The sequence below is a fragment of the Pyxicephalus adspersus genome, chromosome Z, assembly GCF_032062135.1.
Source record: "Pyxicephalus adspersus chromosome Z, UCB_Pads_2.0, whole genome shotgun sequence".
In the NCBI taxonomy this organism is placed as follows: domain Eukaryota; kingdom Metazoa; phylum Chordata; class Amphibia; order Anura; family Pyxicephalidae; genus Pyxicephalus; species Pyxicephalus adspersus.
The window spans coordinates 41930447-41957903 of NC_092871.1; the positions used below are offsets into that span (position 1 = coordinate 41930447).

The following is a 27457-nucleotide window of genomic DNA, read 5'->3' on the forward strand; positions in this document are numbered from 1 at the left end:
GCTGACAACAGGAGTTATGTTCCTAAAAAAAAAAAAAAAAAAAAAAAAAAGGCTAGTTGTTAACTCATAACCAGCCCAACATAGGACAAAGAGAACATACACAATGACCTGCTGGAAAGAATTTTAGTATGTTCAAGGTATTACATACAAATATGGCCATCAGAGAATATCACAACACTGTAAAAAAACTCATACTTTGGTGAATCATGTCAGGAGGCTGTACCAATTTAGAGGAAGGGTTACAGACAATAAAACACAGAAGATCTTGCACCATGTCCCCTACCATGCTCTGCCAGCCAGTGACTCTAGCTTTTGCGTACAGCAAATGCTGCATTTCCAAAGATTACCAAAACATGTCCAAAATAATCAGTCTGTCAGTCTTTAGGACAGATTAGTTTAATTGACAACAATAAACAAAAGGCAACACTGGTAATCCTGTACAAGGCTGCATTTACTCCTGATACAAAATAAGGAGTTATCTATATTAGATTCAAAGTACGAAGGGCTGGAACAAAAATATGAAGGGTCAAAGTTGCACAGGCTGATTTATAGTGGAACTACCACTTTAAATGAAATATTACATTTATAAAATAAATTTTATTTTTACCTTAATTAAACCTTCACTTATGAAAAAAGTAAAGCCATCCATCTGGAGCATAGATTCTACTATATATTTGATAAAGGCACAAAATGCACATAAGTCCTAGATGACTTTGCCTGGGTTAGAATTCACTCAAAATATTAAAAAAAGCAAAAAAAAAACACCTCAGCCAGATGCAGGCATGAAAAATCCATCCTATCAATGGCTACAAGCATGTGCAGGAGGTCATGTGACAAAATGAAATACATTTGTTACATGTTCAGGACAAGGTAACTTGAAAATGTGCCAATTATAACAAAAACCGAACAAAATGTATATTGTACAAGCAAGTGCTGCTTATAGTGTTTTTTTAAATGGCCATAAAACTTATGGTGGATATCCCCCATGATGCTCCCCAGCTTAGACTACAACATAAATATCGGTTGTAATTTTATAGGTAACATAACCTAGTTTTTCAACAGAAGCTAGTGATCAAAGCCCACAATTACATCTCTCAAAGCGTTGTGTACAATCTTGCTCTTGTTTTAATAGAGACAAATGTACCAAATGTCCAGGTTAGGTTTAATTAGATGGCTTGAAACACTGGGCATCATGGAGCCTCCTTTCATGTGTTTAGCTGACTAGTTTGCATGCAGCTTTAAGTGCAAAGGATACTAAGCTGATTCCGCATCATATCAGAGGCTGATACATGTGACCATATAATGATCTTCTGTCTGTCAGATAGACCAGATCTCACAAATACTCCGGTAGCTTTCTGCGCACATTATAAATAACATGCAAAACAAAGAGTTCAACAGCATTCTTGGTAAATGTAAATTGAATTTTTAAATGAGCATTTCATAATGTTGGAAGAACCTTCTTGTATTTTCTTCTTCGCCTATATCTCACTCAGTTATTGATGCTGTACAGTTATTTTCTTAGGATCAACAGGTTAATTTAATTATCCACTAGATGCCAATTGAGACAAAGGCTTTTTTAGGCAACATAGTTGTATTGGTTTGGGTTTTCTTTGTCTCTTTCCATATAGTCCCTGTCTATTAAAGATTCTATTCTTTTCTTGAGATCTGCAGGCTGCAGGAAAAAAAAAAAAAAAGAAAAAGTTAAAAGCCACTTACATAAGTACAACTTAAAATATTTTGCTGACTGCATGTAAACCTAGTAAGGGGGTTTAAAGGCTGATCAAAAGGATGGAAAAAAATACATTAAATACTTTTTGTCATTTATGTGCAAGATACAATGCTCATTTTTTTCTTAGGTGAACTCCAAGAGTAAAGTTTACTTTAATGCATATTTTCACGGCAGCTGGAATTCTGGTCCTTTCATCTGACCCATTGTTCCTGCATTGAACATGATGATTATATCATGACAGATAATGAAGTGCAAAAAGTTTTACATGCAAGAGTCATGCAAATTGCACCAACTTGAACTGACCAGATGGCAAATAATAATGGCAAAATTAAATTTTAAGTGCAGTGAACAGATTTTATGTTTTAGGTCAGCCTAGTTGTGTTTTAAAAAAATGCATTAGGCTATTTTGAAGAAGAAAAAAATGTGAGCGAAAATTCTCTAAGGTTACAGAGGGTCAGAGAGGGATAAAAAATCTACAACAGAGACAGAGTGTTTCTTCCTCTCCCATCCTAATTTCATTTCCTAATGTCAAAAAACTTGAAATTACAATTACCAACCTTTACTGGAAATTTAAGCTGGTTGTACACCTCTGACACCAAGAGATTGTGGCTAAGTGTCTTCCTCATTTTCATGATTCTAACAATGGCTGCATCAATTTGGTATTGTCGGTCTTGAAATACTCGCTCTGTAGTGCTGGCTTGTTCTTCCACCTTGACAGCGAAAAAAAATAACAATGAGTCTGAGCAAAGGCAGCCATATGTAACAGTGTATCATGTTAACAATAATGAATATACAGAATATATACACTGTGAACCATACTGGTTATGCCAAGAACATAAAAAAAAAATTTGCAATAAAAATTAATGAATCATATCTAAAACTAAAAAAAAATACCGTTTCCTTCATCTGAATCTGATTGATCCTTATTCTGAAAAGCTGATGCCTGAAGTCATCATTGAAAGTAAACTTGTCTCCATCATCTACATCTTTACTTTTGGGATTCTTAGCAAGTACTCTTGCCCTTCCACAGGCTAATGACTGTAGAGTTCTCCTTAATTCACTATCCTCTAGGAAAATAATGCACAACGAAAATTAGTATATATGCAATTAACGTAACTGACATAATTATGCAGGACATCTCAACATCAGCATACATTACCAATGCCAGTTGCTTGTCTGATATCTTCAAAACCGAATTCTTCCCCCTCATTGAACATAAGCAATACAAGGGTTTGGAAGAGTGATACCTGCAGCTCTTTTTTACCCTATAAAAACAAAAAAAAAAAAGCATGAAAAAGGAGATGGAGTCCAGGCTGTCTAAACATGTGGAGTTATATGAAACAATAATGATGTAAATGAACAACCTCTGCTTAGAAAGTAAAAATATTATTTTTTACTATTTAAAATATAAATCTTTGTTCTGCAAATAAACATGAAATACATGACAAAAAAAAAAAAACTACCATGGGTTTTTTAAAAACCATACAACAGAGCAGCATGTTTTGCAGCTTTTTGTCTAATAGAAACCTTATACTGGACTGTCTAATAGGGATCACTTGCTGGTCTAAAGATTCCTTTCAGCTGGCATGTGAGAAGAAGACTTGCGCGCCACATGCTGGCCAAATACATGGTAGCAACATGCATATAATTAATGCAAAAAAGTGCCAGATCATTAGAAGTCACACAGTAACTAGTTTTTACAATAAAGAGGACACAGCAGAGAATAACTTGCTTGTTTTCCCCACTTTCTTCATCGTAAAACAGAACAATGCTGTCTTTGCAGTGCCCATTTGTTCCTAAAAATACTGAGCATCTCTACGGGTAAGGCCGTAGTTATCACCAGAACAACAGTCTCTACTGGATAATCCCTCCCTAACCCCCAGGTTTTGGTGACAGCTCAAAAATCTTGGCTTTAACCTTCACTTTCAGTGCTACAGCCAAAGATTACCAAGGTTTTGCAAATGAAAACTGAAATTACAGGAACAAGACATACATTTCAAGAAAATAGTTTAAGTGCAAGCCATGCAAATCTTGAAAATGTTGGACCAGCTGTAAGCAAAGTGTTCTGGGCACACAGATGGCAAGTGAAAAAAAAAACGGTAAAGCATTCAGTCTCGGCTTACCTCATTAAACTCTGCCTTTAAGACACACTGTCCAAGAGTTGACTGCCACTGTAGCTTTCTGCCACTGTGCTTACCAAGATAAAATGTCTTGAAAATCTCCTGAAGTTTCACCATCTAGAAGAAAAAGAAACGAAACGGGATGTAGTGGTGAATATACTTTACCAATTATATCTATTTGGACTATAGAATATATCTATTATATTTCCTGTTCTAGTATGACAACACAGCTATATGGGTGCAATAAAGTGGAAAAAAAGTCTGTCCTAATGTAAAAAAGGTGTTACTAGTAGGAACACCAGGTAAAACAAAGACCCTACAAAAGGGGAAAAAAATAAGCAGCCACCATTTTAAAGACTAGTAAACTACAATATAAATTTTAGGTTTAGATACATTTCTAAATGCAAATAAAGTTTAGGAAAATACATGTAAAACAATACCTCAGGTGGAAGGTGAACTTCCATAGGCACATAGGTTGGCCAGTAACCCATTGTAAGGATATTCACAGTTAGTTCAATATTACCAGGGACATTCTGATTCTGCATGTACTATGGGAAGAAGATTTTTAAATCATAAATGTGTTAAAGCACTTGAAACTAGATCAACTCACTTTTACATTTTTCACTGGTTGTATACCTGTTTAAAGTGAACCATAATGTCCTTAGACAGCTCCATGTCTTTGAACATCCCCTCAAGCTTGCTTGTAAAGGCAGCTCCACATTCTAGACGAAAGAAAAACAAATCTACATTAATATTTGTACCATTAATTACTTTACCCAGATGAACGACCACTAAATACTGGTATTTTGCCAAAAATTTCAGGCCATGGACAAGGCAACCAAAGTAGGCTGGTGTTTTATAAATATATATTATGACAGGATGGTGACAGGACTGAAGAAAAAAAGGATCCTTACCATGTTTAAGTTTAGAAAGCATTGATTTCTCAGCATCCACAGAAGCACTTTTCCCAACCAAAAGCCTTTTGGCCAAGTCTTTTTTGTAGAAGGCCTCGAAAACGTCTTTTCCTGAAAAATGGTCATATTCCATTATGTTGTTCCAGTTTACAATAAAAAAAAAAAAATGAATAAAGTCTTTCAACTATTTTTTCAGACTAAGGAAATGTTCACACTATATGGTTCTACTGTTCAGTTTAACGCAATAATGTTAATCAAACACTGTATAAAGAGCAATTCCTAATGCTTTCACCCATGTATAACATTGTGGTGCATTTTGGTAATACGCTGCTGCTTTACCGTATTCACTGTAATAAATGTAGTCAGCATCAAAATGCACAGCCAAAAACCTGACAGTTCCTCTCATTACAGCACCTTAAACGTTAGAATTTCAAGGGTCAACATAGTTTTTTTCGTGTCAACAGCTCACATCAAGCTACGTACACATGCTAAATATGTGTTATTCAAAGCAACTATCTGGGATCTTTCTCAAGCAAAAACAGAATACCTCCAACAATGTTTATTATCATTAGGGCCAATTGTAAGGCCCTAAACCTGGCTAATCTCTGGTGTAACTGAATGGTGGAAACTATTACTGCATACAACAATTGACTGGACTCTAAAGAGAAACACAGAAAGAAGTAGCTCCAGGGAGGCAGCGGCCCAGAAGCCAAAAATATTATTCATGCACAACGCCAAGAAAAAATGTGTTATACATGTTTTGGATGATCGTTATGCCACAACAATCCCTGACACAAAGACAACAACTGATGTAGAAAACACTAACTTGTACAGTTACCAGCAAACCTGTATCACAAGCATTTTTTTTTAACCTCCCTGGTGGTAACCCCGAGTGTGGCTCGGGGTAAAAAAACAAAAACAAAAAAACATTCAGAAAGCGGAAACCCTAAGCCACACTCGGGGTAGCTAAAAACATTAAAAGAAACCCCCACTTACCTGGTCCCTTTGGCGCCCTCCGGCATTCAGCCCGTCAGATCCCATCCTCATGCCGTGTCTTCTTCTGATCTTCTGTGGGCGAGAGCACTGATGTTCCTCAGGAGTTCCCGGTGACAGCGGTGCTTGCGGTAGGCACGGAAATTCTAAATATTTTGTGTTGGATTCAATACAAAATTACTGTATTGAATCCAATACACAGTAATAATTATATTATATATGCTACTGTACAGTCATATTACAGGTTTCAGTATTTTAATGCATACTTGGTTTAACAGATTTTGGTGTTTTTTTATTTAAAGTTTATTATTAAATTTAATAAATATTGGACATATTTCGGTGCGTTATACCTAAGAATTAGGCCTACAATGTAAAATAAATTGCCATGCAAAAAACTGTACCGCTTTTGGCGTAAAAATACTGACATAATTAGACCGCCAGGGAGGTTAACTAAACTCTAGAATATGATAGAATATATATATGATCCTAATGCAAAACACAAATAGGAGCAGGTCCTTACATTCAGAAACCTACCATAAATGAACCTAAATATGATCATGATTTTATCCAACATTTTTTCAAGCTCTTCGTCTGTAGCTTCTTTGTTTCCAGTTCGAAGTTTCGAATCCACATACTTTGCTGCAAGGTAATTAAAATTATATTAGAGGCATATTTAAAGGCATATTAGCATTCATGACACCTAAAAACAGGCAGATCTGCAAAACCTGTTTGATCCAATTTAAGACAACTGCATAGAAGAAAATTGTGCACTGACAAAACAAGAACACTAATACTATTACCTATAAGTTCAGCCGGTTTGTTTGGTCGCTTGTTAATGAAGGTTTCAAAGGCTTCCTTCATGGCATTGACAAACTTCTCATTTTTCATGAAACACACATCTATCACATGGTCAACTTTGTCTTTGAAATCAAGCAATTCTTGTACCATAGTTTTATCCTTTTCTGGATTAATCACAATTGTGCTGCCAAAAGCCTAAAAGAAAAAAAAACAACCTATTTAAGCAAACAGGGTTTAATTATGAGAAAAAAAAAAAAACTGGAACAACTGGCGTCTACTTCTCTATTGATGTAAACCATGGAAGCTAAATTCAGAACAAAACTCTACCTTGATGTACTCAATCCAGTGTTGTAGAAGGACTTGCACACCACCTCGGACTCTACTAAACAGTTGGTACAACAAAGAGAGATCTTGTATTCTGTTTTCATCCAAAAGATGGTTCAAACCTTTTGAACACACAACATGGTTATAATGAAAATCCTACCACTGAAACTTAACACACACACTGTACTTTATTTAACAAAATAATTTGAAGTGACAGAAATGCAGGGATGTGTCTGCTAATAAGGTTTGCTAGAACTAATAAATGAAAAGAAACGTGCAGGATTTCATCTGAGCTCTGAACCAACAACTGGATCATACAATGTTATTGCAGTTAAGTGTGCTTTACATGAACAACTATGAACATCATACCCTTCTGCAGAGTTGTTGTTAGATGTTCTCCAAGAAGCTGCTTTTCAACAGTTGCAATTAATGGTTTTCTAAAACAAGATATGAAAAATGTATTAGTATTATATATAAGCCTACTTTAAATACATACATATATGCTTTAGAATGTATGCACATGAAAAAATTATTGCTCTTTTTGCAGTATAGCCACTGTCAGCCCATTTTCTGTCATAGTAAATGAACAGAATAGTATGATGTTAATTTAATAAGCATTTAAGTGTCTGCACCTTTGCTGAATTACATTAGGTTAGCTCAGGATAAAGGAATAATACATTGAAATATTCTCCCAAGCAGCACAACTGAAGCAACACAAAAGGATATGAAGCACTATCAATGGTCTTTTTCCAATGGTATTTAGTGGCATGTGGAATACAGTATTAATCTCAATGATTTTGGACAGAATATGGGGATAAAATAGAGGAATGGTGCAAAATAACCAACCCTGTCTGCCCAAATAATATAATATAATAATACCATAAAAAACACGTTGACACTTACTGTGTACTTTGATCTAAATATGTAATGACTCGATCTGCCTCTTCTTCTAAGCGCTTGTTAACATGATGGAGATATTCTGGAACCTGTAAAAAATCAATGGCAATATTGAATATTGAAAGTCCAAAAAAAACTAAGGTAGATATTTTTAAGTAGTAAAACTGACATTCACCTAACATTCACTGCTGGTAAATCTATAAATTAATATAAAAGATGAGAACCTGTGCAGAATAGTCAGTAAAGCATACACAATAGACAACACTACAAACCATTTGTATAGTGGTAAAGCCAGTGTTCTCCCCAGAAATTTTTTTCAGCCGGGTGGTAGGAAGCTGTAGCCGGGTGGTAAAAAAGGGGGTGTGGCAAAACACGGCAAACTTGGTGCTCCCAGTTGTTTATGCCATGGGTATCCAATAACCTCTTATTGTTTCAGTGTTCTACCGTCTCCCAATTATTTGTTACAACTTTGTAATGCCTGCCCCGTTAGTATATCCAATTTTTCTATTCTATGTATTTTGCCACAACTGTCCTATGCCGTGTATTGTGACCCAACTTACTAGTGTTCTAAGTTTTAAGAGTGCATTCCTTTGTAGTAGTGTAAAAGTATAATGAATGTGGTGTAACAAGTTAGGCTTAGCTCATATTAGCAGCAAAAAACATTTACCCCTTCTGAGTGACTTCTGGCAACTGCTAGGCACCTAGGATTGGTAACAGGCCATAAGTGTTGGGCACCTAGGATTGATAACAGGTGGTAAATTCTAGGCGCCTAGGATTGGTAACAGGCGGTAAGTGCTGGGCACCTAGGATTGGTAACCGGCCGTAAGTGCTAGGCACCTAGGATTGGTAACAGGCCATAAGTGTTGGGCACCTAGGATTGATAACAGGTGGTAAATTCTAGGCGCCTAGGATTGGTAACAGGCGGTAAGTGCTGGGCACCTAGGATTGGTAACAGGCCATAAGTGCTGGGCACATAGGATTGGTACCAGGCGGTAAGTGCTGGAGATCTAGGATTGGTACCAGGCGGTAAGTGCTGGGCTTTTTCAGAGCTAGAAGTTTTTTAAGCAGCTGTGGTTCCTGGCATGAGGAATGGACAAATGTAACCTTACTGCCGGTGTGAATTCAGCATAACTTCAGATGCGCTCCTGTGTCTATATTTAGTTCAAGTGAACTTTTGTGAAAACATTTTTTTTTCACTTGAATCTTTTACAAAATTAGCCCAGCAGGCCCATGCTGGCTCAGCATCCACCTTTTCTCTAATGCTCGCTTGTACATCCAGTACTGCCTTGCACTGCGCATGCATGAGATTAAACATTTTTTTTTTTATTATAAGAAATCCTCTGAAGGTGCATGCACAGAAGAAGCATAATGTGACACAAATATCCCTGGAGGCTGCGGATTTCCCCTTCGGTCTTTACCGAAATGGCAGTGAAGACTGAAGGGGAGAGGTCCTCTCCACAAAAGTGTAAAAACAAAAAAAAACAAAAAACGCACATTTTTCCATACATAACAGAGAAAGTCACTCTTTAATATAATATTAAAAATATGGCGATGCTTTAATAGCATCATGCATGTGATATCAGATGGGGACAAGACAGACAGTGATCCCCTCTTATCACTGCCCATATTCTATATAAATACACTGTCTGTGACGTTTATCCGCAGTGTGTAATGTCATCGGCAGCGCAGTGTGATCGCTATGTGAGTGTAAAAGCTGCTTGTCATATTCTGCAGCCTAACAACTCTCTGTGTTCAAACCTTCAGATCTCCTAAACCGTTCGTTGTATTAACTTGAAATTTTTAGGGTATATGTGGAGGCATAGGAAACTGAAACTTTAGGTGCAAGTGGGGGACACTTGTGGCTAAACCTTTCTAAAATGTAGTTAGTATGGCAACGCCTCAAACGCCAATTTCTCCAGAAGTAAGAGGTGCAGGGAAACAAAAATATAGGTGGAAGTGGGAGACACGGGTGGCGATCACCTTTCATCACCATGACATCATTACATTAAAAAAAAAAAAAAAAAAATGTCCATCAAAATGCACTTCCTTGTTACACATGTAACGTGCCCGCCACTTGCACCTATATTTTCAGTTTTGTACCCCCACCTCAGAGAAATTGGTGTCCAAAGAAGAGAAGCAGACAGTAGTCTCATAGGTATAGATTTGTGACAGGTAGGTATATATTTAGGGGCCCCACCCCAATGCTCCTTGCTATGTTAGTGGCTCCGGGGTCCCCAATTTGCACTTTCAATTTAGGACTCCTAGTTGCATTTTCCTCTGAAACAGCAACCCCAAAGTTCAATTTTCATAACTTTTTACATTTGTGACCCCCATATCTTGAAATTCTTTGAACCTGGGGGGCTGCAATTGTAGTAACTAGTATCTATGAGGGTCCACTGTACACTCTGAAAATTACAGGTCATAGTGACATACATATTAGGAGATATGGAGGTTTGTACACAGAGCTGTGAGGATGCAGAATGACATGGATACTTTATACACACTGGATACATTCACAGGCAGAAATCTGAGCTGGTGCTATGAGATGGGGCGGGGCAGCCTGTGTCTCCACATGAAGGCTGAACTGTGTGCTCAGCTCTTATGGAAGCAGCAATCCTCTGAACGGATGACACAGAGCACAGAGCAGTCTCACTGAGATCCGTGCATCCGAGGATGAGAGCTGGGCGGGGTATTCAAATCAGCCGGGCGGAGCAACCGGCTAAAACCCTCTGGGGAGAACTATGGGTAAAGCTGATGAACTAAAAAGATGGTATGAATACCAAGAATTTCCATAAACATAACTCTTGGATGATACTGTGAAGTTGCTACATAACACTTTACAAAGGATATAAAAAAAACTCACCTCTCTTTCTTGCATAAGCCTTTGCCCTTCAGCTGCATACAAACGGTTTGTTTCTTCCAAGAATCTGTGTTCAAATGATTCTTGATAGATCTATGGAGAAAACAGAGAAATGGTACTATAAAACATTTTAACTCCTAGGGTCTCATCACGGAGGTGGAGCGGACACTTGCAACCACTTCCTTACTATATACAAGTTGTAAGTCCCAGATCTGCTCATTCATTTAGCAGGCATTTTTAAATTGTACTTACAAAAACTCAATCTCAAACCTCAACCTTGATTTATTTTTATTTATTTTTTTAATAGGTAAAGCAAAACAAGTTGTTAACAGCATTACCACCGTCACAAGGTCTAAACCACTCACCTGCAGATCAGATAGCATACTTAGGAGACTTCGTAACAAACTTCTATCTATGGCTTCCCCATTTCTTTCTCTTTCAATTAGCAGCAGAATACCATCAATTGTCTTGTTCTGAACTTTCTGATCACTTATTATGTGGGTTCTAAACAACTCTAGGCCCATGTCCCTTAAAAAAGGGAGAAATGCAGAACATAAATAAAACACTCAAGTGAAATGCAAAACAACAACATAGTTTTCAGTCATGCTTCAAATAAAGTTTTTCTTACTTACAAAGAAAGACCTGAAACCAGAGTTAAAATGACCTGTTAACAGCACAGCTGTTATTTGTGCAGGGGGATTGATGGACCTGTGGAAACTCTGCACTTTCACACAGGGACCTGCAGCCTCCAGTCATCCAACTCTACAGTATGCTGTTAGCACTGGGTATTTTAACCTTAAACTTCATGCCAATTACATATCTTTTAAAAGTGCAGAACAGTATGAAATCACAGGTCCTTGAAAAATTAGGAATAAATACATTTTAGAGCTCCTTGTTTAATATGGATCTGGTAACTCAAGAGCTGGAAGATTTTGTGCGTTCTCAGCAGATGTTCAGGAAGAGATTATCTCACCGCTTGTTCTTATCACCAAGGGGTTCATTTATAAATGATTTCACCAATATTCACACAAAATGTATACTTTCGAACTAAAATTCTTGTGTGAATTTGGTACAAACCCATGTATATATCTATGTATGTATGTAGATTTCTGCTGTAGTCCATTTGACTAATTTTCTTCAAAAATTAGGACTTACTTAAGTGTAATAGATAAAACAACAATTTGCACATGAAAAGGCCACCCAGGCAAAGAAAAAGGCGGATGATGGGAGTTTGGGGGTGGGGGGATAAGGTTTATAGTAAAAGTAAGTCTGACATAAGGGAGACTTCTTAAAAAAAGGAAGTTGAGAAGAAAGATTTAAAAGAAAAAAAAAATATTCATATAGTACATAGTTATATATTTTTGACAAACATGTTAAGGTGGGGGAAAGCATTTGCTTTGGAAAAAGGATTTGTTGTAAGGAAATGAAGAAACTTGAAAAAATTAGATCGTTTTAAAGTGCTTTCCTAGATTCTGTGCTGTTGCCAAAGTCCTTTCAAAAACATTTTTTAATTGTGTACCAAATTTTAAATTGAGCTTACCAAATAGATGGCAACATTGAGTTCTGAAGGACATAAGTTCGATCCAGAAATAGGAAGATACTTCTTATCATGATCTTAAAAACAAAAAAAGAAAATTATTAAGGCCATGCTTAGAATATTAATGAAGTTGCAGACCTGAAACCCTTCCTCAGGTAAAATACAAGATGCTATCTGTCCCATCTATCCTGTGACAGTGCACAGAGAATGAGAATAGGGGAGGCAGCGAGCTGTTCAGTACCACCTGCTGGAACGTGTACCAGGAGCTACATGGAATGTCTTTTCCCGTTGCAGGTGTCAATGCAGGGCTGTATTCTTTTTATTATAACTAACAATATTGCACAGTTCCAGAATGAAATCTAAAAAAAACTTTAGCTTTTTAAAAATAATTTACCCATTAAGCTTTGATGACAGTTAGCCTGCTTAACCCCCCTAGCGTTCTAATTCTGTCATTTTTTGATGCAAAAAGTGATCCTATTTTTTTTGCGTAGAAATTTTTGTTTATATTGTGGGCCAGTAATTCTTAGGATTAACTCCCGGGTATAATTATTATATTTATTTATTATAATTTATAAAAGCATCTGCAGTTAGATGCGATGCACCAAGCAGAAATCCTGCATGGTGCATCGCATCTAACTGCAGATGCGTCCATCGGGGTGGTGGGGACCCGGGCGGTATTTAAAAGCAGATTACTCCGTAATCTGCTTTTAAATTTCCTGCCCGGCCACGCCCCCCGACGGAGAAGCGCCCCGCCATCACAGCGGGATCGTGAGATCGCCGCTAGAGCGCAGGGATAAGGTAAGAGGGACCCTCAAAGGTACCCGAGTTTGACTCGGGATTACCGCTTTTTGCAATTTTTTCCACCCCGAGTCACACTCGGGAATACCGCTAGGGGGGTTAATAAAGCTGTAGTAATTCCCACCCTGCAAGCACAAAAACAATCTATTTTTGTAAACACAAAACGGAAAGAAAATTAACTTGCCATTTGTCTGCAATGATCCTGCCAGCATTTGTCAATTTTCTTTAGGAAAAGAACACTATCCAAAGAATCTGTAATAAATTAATTAAGGAAACAAACAAGCAAAACAAAATACAAATTATAAACTTAAGTCTAATTTGTCTTGCATCATATAAGTTACAAAGAATGTGTGTGATGTGTAGATAAATCCTAAAGACCTGAACTGTGAATTGAGATAAGAGGTGGAGTACAATCATGTACTGCCACACAGGAAGAACAATATACAAAGAAATGCCATTGCAAGACAGCCATCTCTACTTTTATTAATGATTAAGAAATATATGCATTTTATTCACTGAATAAAATGAAAAAAAAAAATGCATATATAGCAGTTTCAAAATGAAAAAATTTGGTGTGGTAGCAAACATTTGCAGCCCAGCACACTGCTTATGTGATGCATTTTGCCTCTGTGTGGAGGTGACTATCTTAAAATAAAATATGTCTTTGCTGCCGATGTGAGATCGACATCTATTTCCCTTAATAGTATAAAAGCCCCTTCTGCTCAAGTCCAAGATCTTGTGCATGCGCAGAAGGAGCACCCAGATGCGTGATGTGGGTATCCCGGGAGGCTCTGCACTGCCATTCAGTCTTGATCGTCTAGGGAAGGTGCTGCACCTTTTTTTAATTTTTTTTACTTTACTTAATACTTTAAGAACTTTGTATACTTAACTATTTTGAAATTATATATTTTTTTTTTACCATGACAGAGTGGTAGAGCTAAAGTCAAAAGGTGCAAACTCTGTGGCTGAAATCCTTATTCTTGCTTCAATATTTTATGGGATACAGACGTGGTGCAAGTATGGGGCAGCCAAGTTTTCAAGGACTTTAGTGACTTTATGCTTGCTTGAGGTCACCAACTCCCCAAGTAGTTTAACAAGGATAAAGATGAAGCTTTGAAACTAGTATGTTCAGGAAAAAAGGCCCCAAAAGCAGATCTCATACCTGTGGTGCAAAATAGCTAGCGTTAAGAAACTATAATGTAGTGGCTCTGTCTGGGTCAAACATAGTAAACTTCAAATTCTGAGAAACTTTGTGGGAATTGGAAAAAAAAAGGAACAAAAACACAAACCTAAGGTAGATATACTAGACGAACATTTAACTGGATTGGGAAGTTTTGAATATAAGAGTTTTCACAAAAAGGATATTCTCTGAACTGGTAAATTTGTGCTTTAATGTGGTCCTCACAGATCTGTCGTAACTGTTTGTATAGGGTTGCAGAGATTTTATAAGAGCAAAGGTTCTCAACAGCCTAAAATAATAAAAAAAGAAAAGATCAACACCATTAGTACAGGCTTATAAGGTCAACGGGGGGAAAAAAAACAAACTAATCAAAGAGGTGCTCAGCTTGTCTATTTATGGCAAATTTGTTCTGCACCCCAGTTTCAAACTTTGACACTGCTCTGCTGCTTCTTAATTAGAAAGCAGGCACATCACCCTGCCATGTGACAGTGCACAGGGTAGCAAATGACTGCTAAACTTGAGAACTGTCATACAGAAAAGGTCACATCAGTGTTTTCCCCAGATCCTTTTAGCTGGGCGCACCACCATCTGGCACCTTTCAATAACCACCCGGCTGTTTTTGGGTGGTTACTGAAGAGTTGGGTCCACAATACAGGGGCTATCACCCGCCTACAATTTTCTTGTGTTGAACCCTGCATGTGTTCCCTTACCTGAAGGCACCAAGCATTTGTACCATCTGTGACAAAGATAGAGCAGAGGAGACTGCTGGTAAAGTTTGTGTCTGTGGACTGGGTGGGGGGGTTAGGGGGGGCTTCTGTGTTATATCACCATTAGCAGTTCGTTTATTAATCATGCAGTTGACACATAACTCCTAGTCCTTAATGGAAAGTTAAGATGAAAGATATTCATAAGGCTGCTTTTTCTTCTCTCAATCTGAAACTACAGCTTATGAGGATGACATATCGCAAAAGTTATGGAGCAATCAAAGAATCCTACTGAAGGCAAAATTTGAGGACAGTCAAAACAAGATTTGTTAAACTCACCTGATATAACTCCTCCAAGTTGTATTTTATTGAAGTGCTATTTTGAATGGCTTCAACAGCTTCTTTCAGTTTCTGCCAGGTATCATCAGTGTAATTTTCAGGCAATTTTGGTTTATCTGTAACACAAGGCAAATGAATCATGCATGCCGAACTCCGTAATAAATTAAACGGTGCAGTTTTCTTGATAATTAATATAGCTTTAAAGATACCCAATGGACAATAAAGTGCAGACAAGCCTTAAACAAGTACCAAAACCATGCTTGAAAGTGGCTCGCGTCACAAACTGGTTGTACAAACACTACTACATAGTCTTCTGTAGAGATAAGGTAAGCAGCAGACAAGCATTTTCACTAAATAGAAGGTAAAAGACCACAAGGAGGATTCCTGGCAGGATCAACAAGTGTTACATTTTACTAACAACATATTAAAACTACAAGACTTGAAACAGAATGCAGAGATGTATTGCTTTTTTTCTCCCCATATACGTCTTACAAGTCACTTCTACTTCTTTAGCTTTTTATTGCCAATTTACAGCATTTAAACAAGTTCCTAAGATGTCCATATACATATCCAATCTTCCTTGCTTCTTGCACAGTAATCACAACAAATGTTTAACTACTTTGTGAAGATAGTATAGGTAGAAGTAGATTTTGGGTCAGAGGTGATCATCCGTGCCAGAAAAACAATCCTAGGTCATATTCTGCATGGTTAAAATAGACTAGGCAATTACATGAGTGTCAAACAATACAGTCTTTCTACTTTCATCATAAAAGCAGAAGATCCTCTAATATTTGTCCACTGCCGCACACTGTATATTACTCTGATACACAGATGTCAGCTGAGACTGTGATTTGATTTACTTCTGAGGCTTAAAAGGCATTATTCAGAAAAGTCTCACTAAATCAAAGGTTGAGGAGCAGCTTTATCACAGTCACAAAGCAGCTGACCTGCAGGGGACATGATGGGATGACCAACTTCAATTAGCACTGGGCTGGCAGTTTGGATAGATATGACAATCCTAAATTTGGATAGTTCAAAGTATTAAAACCTAAAAAGAGAAACTGAAAAAAATACATTCTTGTTTTTACCATTTACTCTACTCAATCTGAACTTATGTTGCATGTTTCTGCTATGAAGTCTAGTAGGCAGTACACATAATGAGATAAAGTCCAATTAGAATCTCAGAAGGTGCATTTTCTGTATCTTCCAGCACTGACAGAGGAGTTATGATCCCCAGCCCCTCTATGTGTGACAAAACCTAAGTCCAGGTATTTGGTGGTTGCTGTGATGGAGGAAGAAGCGGGAGGTCAACACTAGCTTACATGTGGGATTTACACAGACACTTTCATGTTATCTTAAATGAACAAAGATAATATATTTTGCCCATTTAGGACAATATGAAAGTCATCTAAACAATTGGATTCAATGCTTTTGACTCCCTGACCATAAACAAATAGGCAGCTTTCACTTTAATTTTGTTCTGACCAGTTGTATGCTAATTCCAGGTCAGCCACCCAAAAAGTGGAAACTAGATAAAGCCAGGCAGATAGAATTTTCAGAAGGAAGGTGGCAATTAATGGAAGCCTTCATCTATATAAACAGGACTACTTTAAGGTAAAGATATTTCAGCATCATTACATATGGAACCGTACCAATTAAAAAAATTGTAAGCAACCCCCTGACCCCTAACTAAAAGTTATAAACCCCTAAACTCCTGCTGAAGCTATGTGATCCAGTAGCATCTTTGCATAATATGATGTGGTGCCAATTATTCAAAACGACACCTTGATGCACGCGTGCTGCAAAATGTTATGAGCACCTTTTATATTCATTAGGCAGCCCTAATAGTATGGGTGAGCTCTTAGCTGAAATGATTCCTTTTTTGCTAATTAATTCCATAATTGCCAACTTTCTATTGCATGTTGAGGTCCCTTCAACAGATATGTCAAAGGTTTTTCTGTTTTCTTTTTTACATTAGGAGGAGAGAGTATACAGGGCTTATAAGATCAGCAAAACCAAACACCTTACAAATAAAAACCGCCTTTGCTGTCCCTTCAACATAATGCAGAGAAACACACAAATACAAAGTAGTCATTTTGACACTTTTTAGGCATATCACTGACAACATGTAACCCCCAAAACGGACAAAACATAACATGAACTAGTTGACAAACCAAAGGAAGAACATAAAGCCAACTACTACAGAAGTGAATCTATTAATAGAAAATGAAAATTACCAGGCAAATCTGATTACATAAAATAAAAAACACCATGATGATGATGTAGTCTGTCAGTACCGCAGCAGTCCCCTCTGTTACACTGCTGCATTACCTCTTGATCCTGGCTGCAATTCTGTTATCTGTTTAACTTCCTTAAACAAGTAGAATAGTATATTATTCCACCAAAGAGAGTGACCCAGTATTCGATATGGAGTTCATAGTTCTCCCCAGAGCTTTTTAGCCGGTTGCTCCGCCCGGCTGATTTGAATACCCCGCCCAGCTCTCGGCAGCTCTCATCCTCGGATGCACGGATCTCAGTGAGGCTGCTCTGTGTCCTCCTGTGCAGCCTTCATGTGACCCATGGCATAAACAACTGGGAGCACTAAATTTGCCGTGTTTTGCCACACCCCCTTTTTTTACCACCCGGCTATAGCTTCCTACCACCCGGCTGAAAAAAATTTCTGGGGAGAACACTGGAGTTGACTCAAAAGTGTCCAGCCTGAAAAAATCTGTGAGACCAGTTATGTGAGAAGGAGGAAAAGACAGGCTTTGGTGGGGCAAAGCTTTTTTCTAAAAAAAAAAACTAAACTTTTTGTAAATAAGCATTCTAAAATTTAGACAAAGCTCTCCCTGGCCCTAGGCTAACTTAGGTGCACTATTCTTAGGATCATAGAGTAGGTACAGCATATCAAAGTTTGTTTACAGCCATAAACTTGTTTCCCTTCCCGACGCATTTCACCCTTGGGGCTACTTTAGGGGATTGGGGGACTTGGTGATATTGCTGAAACATTTAACCGGACAGAGAAAGAACTTGATACCGACTACTACTCGAAGATATGCTACAGATAAAACCCGTAATGGTTTGGACATATTGAAACTGCCACTGTAACTGTAAGTGGAGATGACTGGATAATACTTCAAGGTATGCTTGACCACACGGAGTTACAGAAATAATAAACCATCTGAGACTTATATGTTGGCTACAACGGAGTAGATATTCCAAGTTTGAGACATATAGAGAATACCTTAAGTTATTTAATGTTGGGTATACTACTACTGAGATAATAGGGAGTTTATGAGATAAGATACAGTAAAACTCCAAGTTGAACGCTGGATTGCTATGGTTGGGAGAAAAAGAGATGCAGACTGTGGACACAAAGTGATGTTGGTAGGTATTTTGTTGTTGTATAGAGGAACTTTAAATAAGCCAAGTTGTTTAGCAAAAATAGCAGTTAGAAGGGTGAGAAAATAATGCAGGCTAACACGGGTGTCTACAATAGTCAGCCTATATTCACTTTGGTAAAATCTGTTTTTTTTAGAACAATATTAAAAAGAAAAAAGTGTGTTGATGAAATTCACTTGTAAAGCTCATCCAACATTCCCCTCTGCACAGGCACTGCTGTCCGGAGGTGGCTACATTCCTCTTCCACAGACACAGTACAGTGATGTAGCCACCCTAAGACAGGAAATGAAGTGCGCTATCGGCCCGATTACCCAGCGAGAATAATGGGGGGGGGGGGGGGGGGGACTAAGAGAATGAACATTTAGGCAGTCGTCTTTACAGAATGTGGGTACTGCAGTTAAGCATTAAGTATTAGAACTTGTATGGGTCAAAATGAGTCATAACACTGCACGCTACCCTTATTTACCTCTCTCAAGACAAAGCCACAACTGCCCAGCGGCATCAGTATGCCAGTTGCTACCATTCAGTGAACAACCTGTGCTATAACTCTCTGTGAATTACATAACATCTCCTCCTCCTTTCTCAGCACCATCCTAGTAGGCACTCGACTCTTCTCAGCAAGGTAAAGTGAAATTAAATTTTCATTTATTACATCTAACTGCTTTTGTATTTATGTATTTTAGTATTAAGCAGTGTTTAAATTTTTTCATACAGCCCCATCAATGTATAATATGCCAATAACAATAGGATTTTTTTTCATGGGAAGGGATTAATCATTTTCCTTTTATTTCTTATGAGAAAAATTTGTTTGGTATAAGTCCAAGGATCTGAAACAGATATAGGACTTATACCAAGGTACCACTGGATGTCTGAAATAAAACTTTTGCCAAATAACTGATATGATGCAGCATGTCAACAACAAATTTGCGCTGACAGTTTTTTTTCTGTTGATTCTGCCAGTAGATCTGATGCTTCTAACAAGGTAGCACAACTGCTTGCTCTGCAAAAGCATTGTAGAACTTGTGGGCAGGGAAATCTTAGGTGGACATTAAAGTTCAATATCAGCAAATGTAAAAAGACACAAGTTGATCGCTTTTTTTTTTGTAAATGCTACCACTGTAGATTCCAGAATTTGTAGCTCAAGTGCTCATATCACAAGGAACATGCTGGAGGAGGTGAGAGCAGAGTGATAGAGGGATCAGCTCATCAGTCTTCTGCTTTGCTCAGTCACACTGGGGGAAGGATCTGTAAACTGTCACTAAGTGCAGCAGAGAGAAGTTCCCTGCCCTGTTAGACAGACCTGGATTTTAAAACTGCATGGTCTAAAACACTTTTTTTATGCAGCAGCAGAAAAAGAATTTTCCTTTAGAAATAAATGTCATAGCATTGCTACCAAAGGCAGTGCAATATACAGGTGTAGAGGTGTGCCACTTTTTATCCATGGCAACACACCTCTACCACACATACATTGTAGTGCATCACAACAAAAGTAATGGCAGCACAGTGGGGTTAGCACTCTGGTCTTTACAGCGCTGGGTCCAGGGTTAGAATTTCGGCCAGGACACTTTCTTGCATGGAGTTTGCAGGTTCTCCCCCTGTCTGCATGGGTTTCCTCCGGGTACTCTGGTCTCCTACCACATTACAAAAACATGCAGTTAGTTGAATTGGCTTCTTCTCCCCCCCCCCCTATAAAAAAGCCTTAGATTGTGATGACATATGATTATGGTAGGGACATTAGATGCTGAGCCCTTCTGAGGGACAGCTAGTGACATGACTGTGGACTTTGTACAGCGCTGCGTAATAGGACGGCGCTATATAAATTCTGTGTAATAATAATAATAATGATGTCTAAAACAGGGGCACCAATTAGAAGATTTACCTCCACTTTCAAGTCTACAGAACAATGTTACATTAAAAAACTGAGAGCGAATCTCCAAATGGGGACACAGAAAAACCTGGAAGAGGTTCTAATCCTCTCAAACTTCAAGGAAAAAAATAGTTTTAGCATACACAGCACTACACTATTAGGAATTTGGGCAGTGTAAGCATCTATGGCAGTATGCTGCGGTTTGCTTAAAACCTTAGAGAAAAGAGGAGATGATAGGCTGGTGTAATAAACAGGGAATTTATAAACTGGATCTGATTATTACAGGTAATACCCCCATACAGACACCATAAGACAACCTTTTCTGCTTATGTAACCTAGTGGACTGCTATAAGCACTATATAAAAATATATTTCCTACACGCTAATCCTCACCTTTCTTTGGCAGTGGTAGAAACTAAAGACAGGTTTAGATTTGTGTTAAGATTGAGCGATCCCACGCGGCTCCCCACAGCTCAGTCACTCACATTGCAGCTCTTGTTCTTAAAGAGCTGACAGCTGCTGCCGTGAGAAGCTTCATGTAGCCAAGAGGCAGCATTCCCTGGCATGAGGAGCAGTAAACACACCACAACCTCTGGCCAGTGTGAACATAAATGCTAACACTGCCGCCCCTATTAGAGCTAGAGGTGATACCTGAACATCCCATTATAGTATCCAAGATAGTGAGGGTGAAAATAAAGGTGAATCATTCAATAGGCATGCTTCGGCACAAAGGACCTCTAAGAATGTTTTGTGGCAGATATAGCAGGTTTGGGCATATAGTGACCCATGCAATATTAAACAAGCATGTGACAGGAAGCAGCACCGGTGTGACCACAGAACAGGCAATCCCCGCCGGAGGGGTAAACCCATCTAACCAAACCTCAACACATTAGCCATTTGTCAGGGACAGGCGAACTTGCGCTACCTTTGAAGTTCTTGATGACTAACTTCTTGGCAGAGCCAGGCTTGCTGTTGGTAAAACTGGAAACCGGGGAGGCTTTGTTGAGCCCATTGGTGTGATGGCCAGCAGCCACCGGAGAGATGAGAAGGTTTTTGCTCCTCAGGGGTTGGGGGGTTGCAGAAGAACATGAAGAAGAGGGGGACTCCTCCGCCATCTTCACATCGAGTCCTAGAAAGTCCAGGCTGTCTTCAAACCTCAGCTTCTTCTGGATGTGGTTGGAGGAAGACGAGGAGTTCTTCTGTGGGGGGATGGAGCCCAGGTCCTCCTTCTCACTGCTGTTACTGTTGTTTAACTTTCTCTTCTTGGAGGTGCTGTTTCCCTCTGCCTTGACCTCCTGAGCGGGGGGGTTGGGGGATGATAAACCTGAGGGGAACATGAACACAGAAGACATGTAATAGCCGGGACGGGAAGCTCGTGCACTGACCAGCCCGCTTCCTGCTCCCACCCCCGGTTCTGACAAGGCCCTGCACTCCGGAAAGGCCACTCTCTGCTTGTTTATTGTCACCAGAGAAAAGATGGCCTCACTTCCTTTCTCAAGGCATCTCGGGTAGAGCGGCCTAAAGAGGCCACCGGCGGCTGTCCCCCACCACCCCTCTTCCTCTGCGACACCCGGGCCTCACTTTTACTTACCAGAAGGGCTGGCGGCGAGGTCTTTCATAATGCCCGACCGTGCGGGCCTCATCCGTTGCCTTTCCCTCGCCGAGCTATCGCTCCGATTGGTCCCGGCGGGGAGTTCAGGGACTGGGAAGGATTGAGCGGGGTGTTGAGGATCAGTGGGAGGAGCAGGCCTGGGGGGGTTCGCTGTCACGTCCATGACGTTTCCAAGCGGGAAAAGACGTCCATTGGTAAGCTTGTGACGTGAGGTCATCTGCGTGCCCCTCTGTCCCGCCCCTTTCACCTGGCTCGTGCACACGGGCAGCGTGCGATGAAAGAGCGCCTGTCATCAGTAACATCTATTGGCTGCTAAGGCAGCTTCTGCATGGCGGAATCCCCACACTCACATGTTACGTTATATCTTTTGTAGCTGAATACGTTCAGCTATAAAGGGGAATCGCAGCTTGTACGCCATGTTTTTAAGGAGACCCTGTCAGGGCTTTTTGGCATCTGCGAAGTTTCTAAGATCATACAGGATTCACTAACAGATGTAAAGGACTTGCTTTAACCACCTGGGCGTTACACTGATGTCTAGATTTCTGTACCAAAAGCGTTACAGGTTTTAATGATTTTTTTTTTTTTTTAAATTGTAGACCTGTAACTTACAGAAATGTCTGAACAGGGTTCTAGTAGATATAATGAATATAAAAAATGTTTGAAACACACAATCATGTAAAAAAAAAATACTTTTAATAAAATTAAAATACACAAAAATTCAGCCTAAACAAGAATACATAAATAAATGAAAAATACTGAAAATGCCATAATTCGCATTGGCTTCCATTTCACCTTAGAATCAAATTCAAGCTCCTGTGCTTTGCCTTCAAATCCCTCCACAGTTCGTGTCCCACTTACATTTCTGACCTGGTAAAAAAAATACTCCCCCAGCCGCTCTCTTTGCTCCTCCAATGACCTACTAATGACTTCCTCACTCATCACCTCATCACACGCACGCATACAAGACTTCTCTAAAGCTGCCCCAACTCTCTGGAATGGTCTTCCTCCCCCTATTCGGCTTGCTCCTACTTTCTGCTCATTTAAAAGATCACTCAATACCCATTTTTTCAAACTTGCCTACCTGTCTTCTTCTGTCTCTTAAAACCCTCACTACTTCCCACCACTATATATCTCCCCTCCTATTGTGTATAAATTCCCCCACCTACTAGATTGTAAGTTCTTGGGGGCAGGGTCCTCTTCTCCTGTGTCACTGTCTGTCATTTGCAACCCCTATTTAATGTACAGTGCTGCGTAATATGTTGGCGCTATATTAATCCTGTTTATTAATAATAGTAATAATATTAATAATACATGTCACTTCCTGCATCGTTCAAACAATCATATCTAGTGTCTGTACATTATTGGTGGATTATTTTTGAACTAAATAAATACTAAAACAAATATTTGTGAATAATCCTTGATCGGTCTTAAATCATTTGTTTTCAAACAATATTTATTGCACGTGTGTACCTAGCCTAAGGGGCAGAATCTGGTGCTCTTATCTCTGCTTGCCTAAAGGCCTGTGCCTCTCTTTTCCATTTTGGCTTTGCAGCCTCCTGCAGCTTTTTTACCACATTCACCAATTAGGGATGCCTTTGTTGTGTGCTGTGTTGGGCTGTTTCTTTCACTGACTGGTATGAAAATGCAGGAAGTTGTAACATGGGGGGTGGAAGAGAGGTAAAGGGATAGAGGAAGTAGCCACCATACATAGGAAGAGATACTGGCCTCCACCACTTTTTGCATGGGGTCTGTTTATAAAACGGAATCTGACATTCCCTGGTGGGAATCAATTACTGTCATTGGAACATATGCACCTGAATGACTCTCACCAGGGTATGTTTGAGGAAATGTCTGATTCCCTGCTTTATAAATAGAGCCCCATGTGTTGACTGCTGAAGGCACAAATGGAAAGCAGTGCCGGAGCATTGGGGATTTGGGATGCCAGAAAGATGACACCGGTATATGTAAAACAGCTCTTTTCTTCCAGGGAGCTGACCATTTGCCATGAAATTCAAAGTCACTTAAAAAAAACAGGTATAAGGTTATCAATGCAGTAATATACATAATAAAAGAAAACCTACTCTATAAGTTGCCATTGCTGATCATTCTTTAAAAAAGATAGTTATTTGGCTATTTTATTTAACTGTTTGGGGTCAGTGTTTCAAAGAACCAGAATTAGTGGATTGGAATGACAGGTAACAATATGTATTGTTATACAAAGTCAGAAATGGCAGTCTCACAATCTCACAAGTATACGTTTCTATCATGTAAGTTGGTCTAGAACAGAAAGTCTAGTTACCGTGAGAGCATTATTTTCTTGTTTTGGATGGGTATATGTTCACTGATGTCTGTCCCTTGATTAGGAGATGCAGGTACTTCAAGGTCAGCTCTTGCCACTGCCAAAACAAATGTGTACCAGAGACTGCTAGCATTCAGTGAATCTAGCTCATTCTATATGAACTCTGAATTAAAGGTTAGCTGAGCTTCCCCCCAAACTGGCTTTAGGCTATGGTAATGATATATGACAATGTAGACTCATTAGATTGTGAGACCCGTTGAGGGACAGTTAGTGACATGGCTCTGTGTTTTTCAGAAGGGCTGCGTAATATGATGGCACTATATAAATAATATGTATTAATAATAATAAATTGACATGTAGACTTTTGAAGGAGCCTGCCACCATGGTTGGCTTTGATGTAAACCAGATTCTGGAAGGTTTAGTGTATGGTATAGGTGTAATTGATTAAAGTTATAATGTTGCAGCCAGTTCCTGGGTTTTAATAATACCAAAATATTAAAGAAAGAAAGCAGAGAAAGAGAGCTTTTAAATTGAGAACTACACTAGCACTGATGATGAGGATGCTAATCTCTCCCTAGGACCTAGAAGACCTCATTGGAGCTTATTTTGCTTTGGCTTCTATGATAATTGATCCTCTATTACAACATACAAATGTTCTCCTAAGAAAACCCTACTTTATTGGGATACCTCTAAGAGTTCCTAAAAACAGGATCAATATTAGCAATTTGGCATCAGACAAGAATGTAATACCCAGTGAATCTTTTCAATATTTACAAGAACACTTAAGTACACTCAATATGTGACCCAGTGGAATTCTGCACTTCTCTTTAAAAGTTTTGGTCTTTAGAAAGCCTTTTTCTGGATCACTTATTCCTAAATATGGGACAATATCTCTTCAGTCCTCAATCTATGTGTGTCTCATGCTCCCCTGAGGAAGCCGATATGGCAAAACGCATTGGGAATAAAGAGAATTAAGGACTCCACCCACTAGGGTACACAAAACAGATCCTGTTTGTCTGTTTGACTTGCTAGGATCCATCTCCTTTTTTTTTTTTTTTTTTAAAGAAGTGCTTTTTTTTTTCCCCCCCCCCCCCCCCCCCCCCTTTGCATGCTTCCAATGCGAAAAGGAGTTTTGTGCATTTCAAAATTTCAAATATTGTCACATTGTTTATATTTCACACACTGTTTTGCCTTTTTGTATGCTCTATCTTGAATATATTCAGCCAAAAACCCCTCTTTCTCTGCTTTCTTTAATCTTTTGGTTTAATGTGAACCATTCACAGGCCTGGGCAACTTAAACTGAGGCTTTATGAAAACAATGTTGTGAGAAAAATTACACACCAAAATCCTTAGCTGATCCAGAAATATTGACAGCTAACAATTTAGGTACATTTTTTCTTTTATAGAAAAAGTTGAAATTAGCCCCATCTATTCCAGCCTCTAAAGCTGTCACATTTTCCTCATTAACCCAATACTAAGGCTTAGAAGGTTGGAGTGGGCAGACCAAGATTGCCTTTCTAAGTCAATATTTGGCCTGGTTTGTGACAGCTTTACTTTAGTGCACATCTTACAGCCACAGTAAACTGATCCCTTTTCCTTTGTAGGCATCTTCTGGATTTTGTTTAGCTTGACAATGGTCAGGAGGACAGGCGGTTAGCAATTAAAACTCATATCTGTCCTGACAAAAAAGAAAGAAAAAAAAAAGGTGCACTGGTGGTACCCAATTCTTACTCGATGCTAACAGGCCCTAAAATATTACAAAAAAAACCCTTTATGTATCCTTTGGTCCATAATTGAAGTTCATTCTAATTGTCATTGAAAGTGTTGTGTTATATTGGTTCAAAAAAAAATGTAGAGATACACATTGGGCCCACACCTCCAGTTATGTTATGATTAGGGCTTTGATGTGGCTGGCCATACAGTAAATTCTGACACTTCAGCTTTAATATGCATTGCTTTTTGTCTGGGACTTTTAATTTGCATGTAGATAATCTGTGTGACAAGTTGTGCTACAAATAACTGAACATCTATAATTCATACACATTCTGGGTCAAGGCTGAGGATCAGTAAAAACTGGTAAGCAGTATTTCTTCAGACCAGATATAGCATTTATATAGCAGTTTATTTAATCTCCCAGTGAAAGGTGAACTTTGGCATTTAGGGATTTCTGTAGTGCTAAAGTGTAAAAAACAAAAGATTTGTGAGCTGTGCCCTCTAGAGCAGTGGTTGCCAACCTTTTCGGACCGGCAGACCACTATATTTGCCTCCCGTGGACATTGCAGGCTCAGGGCAGTGTGCGGGTTGTGTCTCTGGCTCAAACCTGTGATGGGAGAGTGGGCGGAATCTGGCATCATGACGTCACTCTGGGGGAAGTTTCTACCCTTTTTGAGTGACACACAGCTCCCTCCGCATGCGTGGTCCTGAGTCCGTGGATTTAGTGATCCGCAACCTGCAAAAGGTTGGGGACCACTGCTCTAGAGGACCATCAAGTTAACACATTGGGGCTGACTTAATAAAACTCTCCAAGGCGGAAGAGGATACACTTTGATCAGTTAAGCTGGGTGATCCAGCAAGCCAGGATAGTATCTGGACCACAATTAAAATATTTGCTAGCAAATAGCAAATGACATTGAGGAAATCCATTCCAGTTTTGCTGGATCACTCAGCTTCACTAAAGAAAGTGTATCCCCTCCAGCCTTGGAAAGCTTTCATAAATATAGACCCACACATTCTTGTGAAAAGATTTATTTACAGCCTCGCTAACACATAACATTATGTAATTAATACACTTTACGCTATTATCTTATAGTAAACAAGCAATCTGTCACCATAAAAACAGAAACTTCACAATCTGCTTTCACTAAAGCCCTGCCTCCTCCGCAACATCACTACCGCCCAAAATTCACAACTTCCGCCCGAATACCTCACTTCTGCCAGGCTTTCAAGCTGCATAGTACCTGTGTAGCTTGTCAGGAGCGTGGTCGGAGGGCCAATGCTTGTACCCCAGATATGAACGTACACCATTACCACTTTTAGTTCAATAAGGGCTGCGACTAGTTCCCATCCAGAAGAAGGACCGTCCCTT

The 27457-nt window shown here is 39.1% G+C and overlaps 1 protein-coding gene across 2 annotated transcripts; it reads right to left on the reverse strand.

Annotated features, from left to right (window-relative positions):
* Nucleotides 1–1294: 1294 nt before the first annotated feature.
* On the reverse strand, nucleotides 1295–22305 carry CUL4B (cullin 4B). 2 transcript variants are annotated; one of them, XM_072431325.1, is made up of 21 exons: nucleotides 22053–22305; nucleotides 21387–21785; nucleotides 15194–15309; nucleotides 14335–14439; nucleotides 13155–13223; nucleotides 12176–12249; nucleotides 11001–11163; nucleotides 10639–10728; nucleotides 7782–7864; nucleotides 7248–7315; nucleotides 6882–7000; nucleotides 6557–6749; nucleotides 6291–6395; nucleotides 4764–4874; nucleotides 4486–4571; nucleotides 4290–4397; nucleotides 3853–3966; nucleotides 2889–2994; nucleotides 2624–2796; nucleotides 2287–2439; nucleotides 1295–1672 (listed from the first exon to the last, which is right to left on the reverse strand). In XM_072431325.1, the coding sequence occupies exons 1-21, from the start codon at nucleotides 22288–22290 to the stop codon at nucleotides 1577–1579; spliced, it is 2769 nt and encodes a 922-aa protein (XP_072287426.1). In that variant the 5' UTR covers nucleotides 22291–22305; the 3' UTR covers nucleotides 1295–1576. The 2 variants fall into 2 exon arrangements, with proteins under 2 accessions (XP_072287426.1, XP_072287427.1); XM_072431326.1 differs by lacking the exon at nucleotides 21387–21785.
* Nucleotides 22306–27457: the final 5152 nt, after the last annotated feature.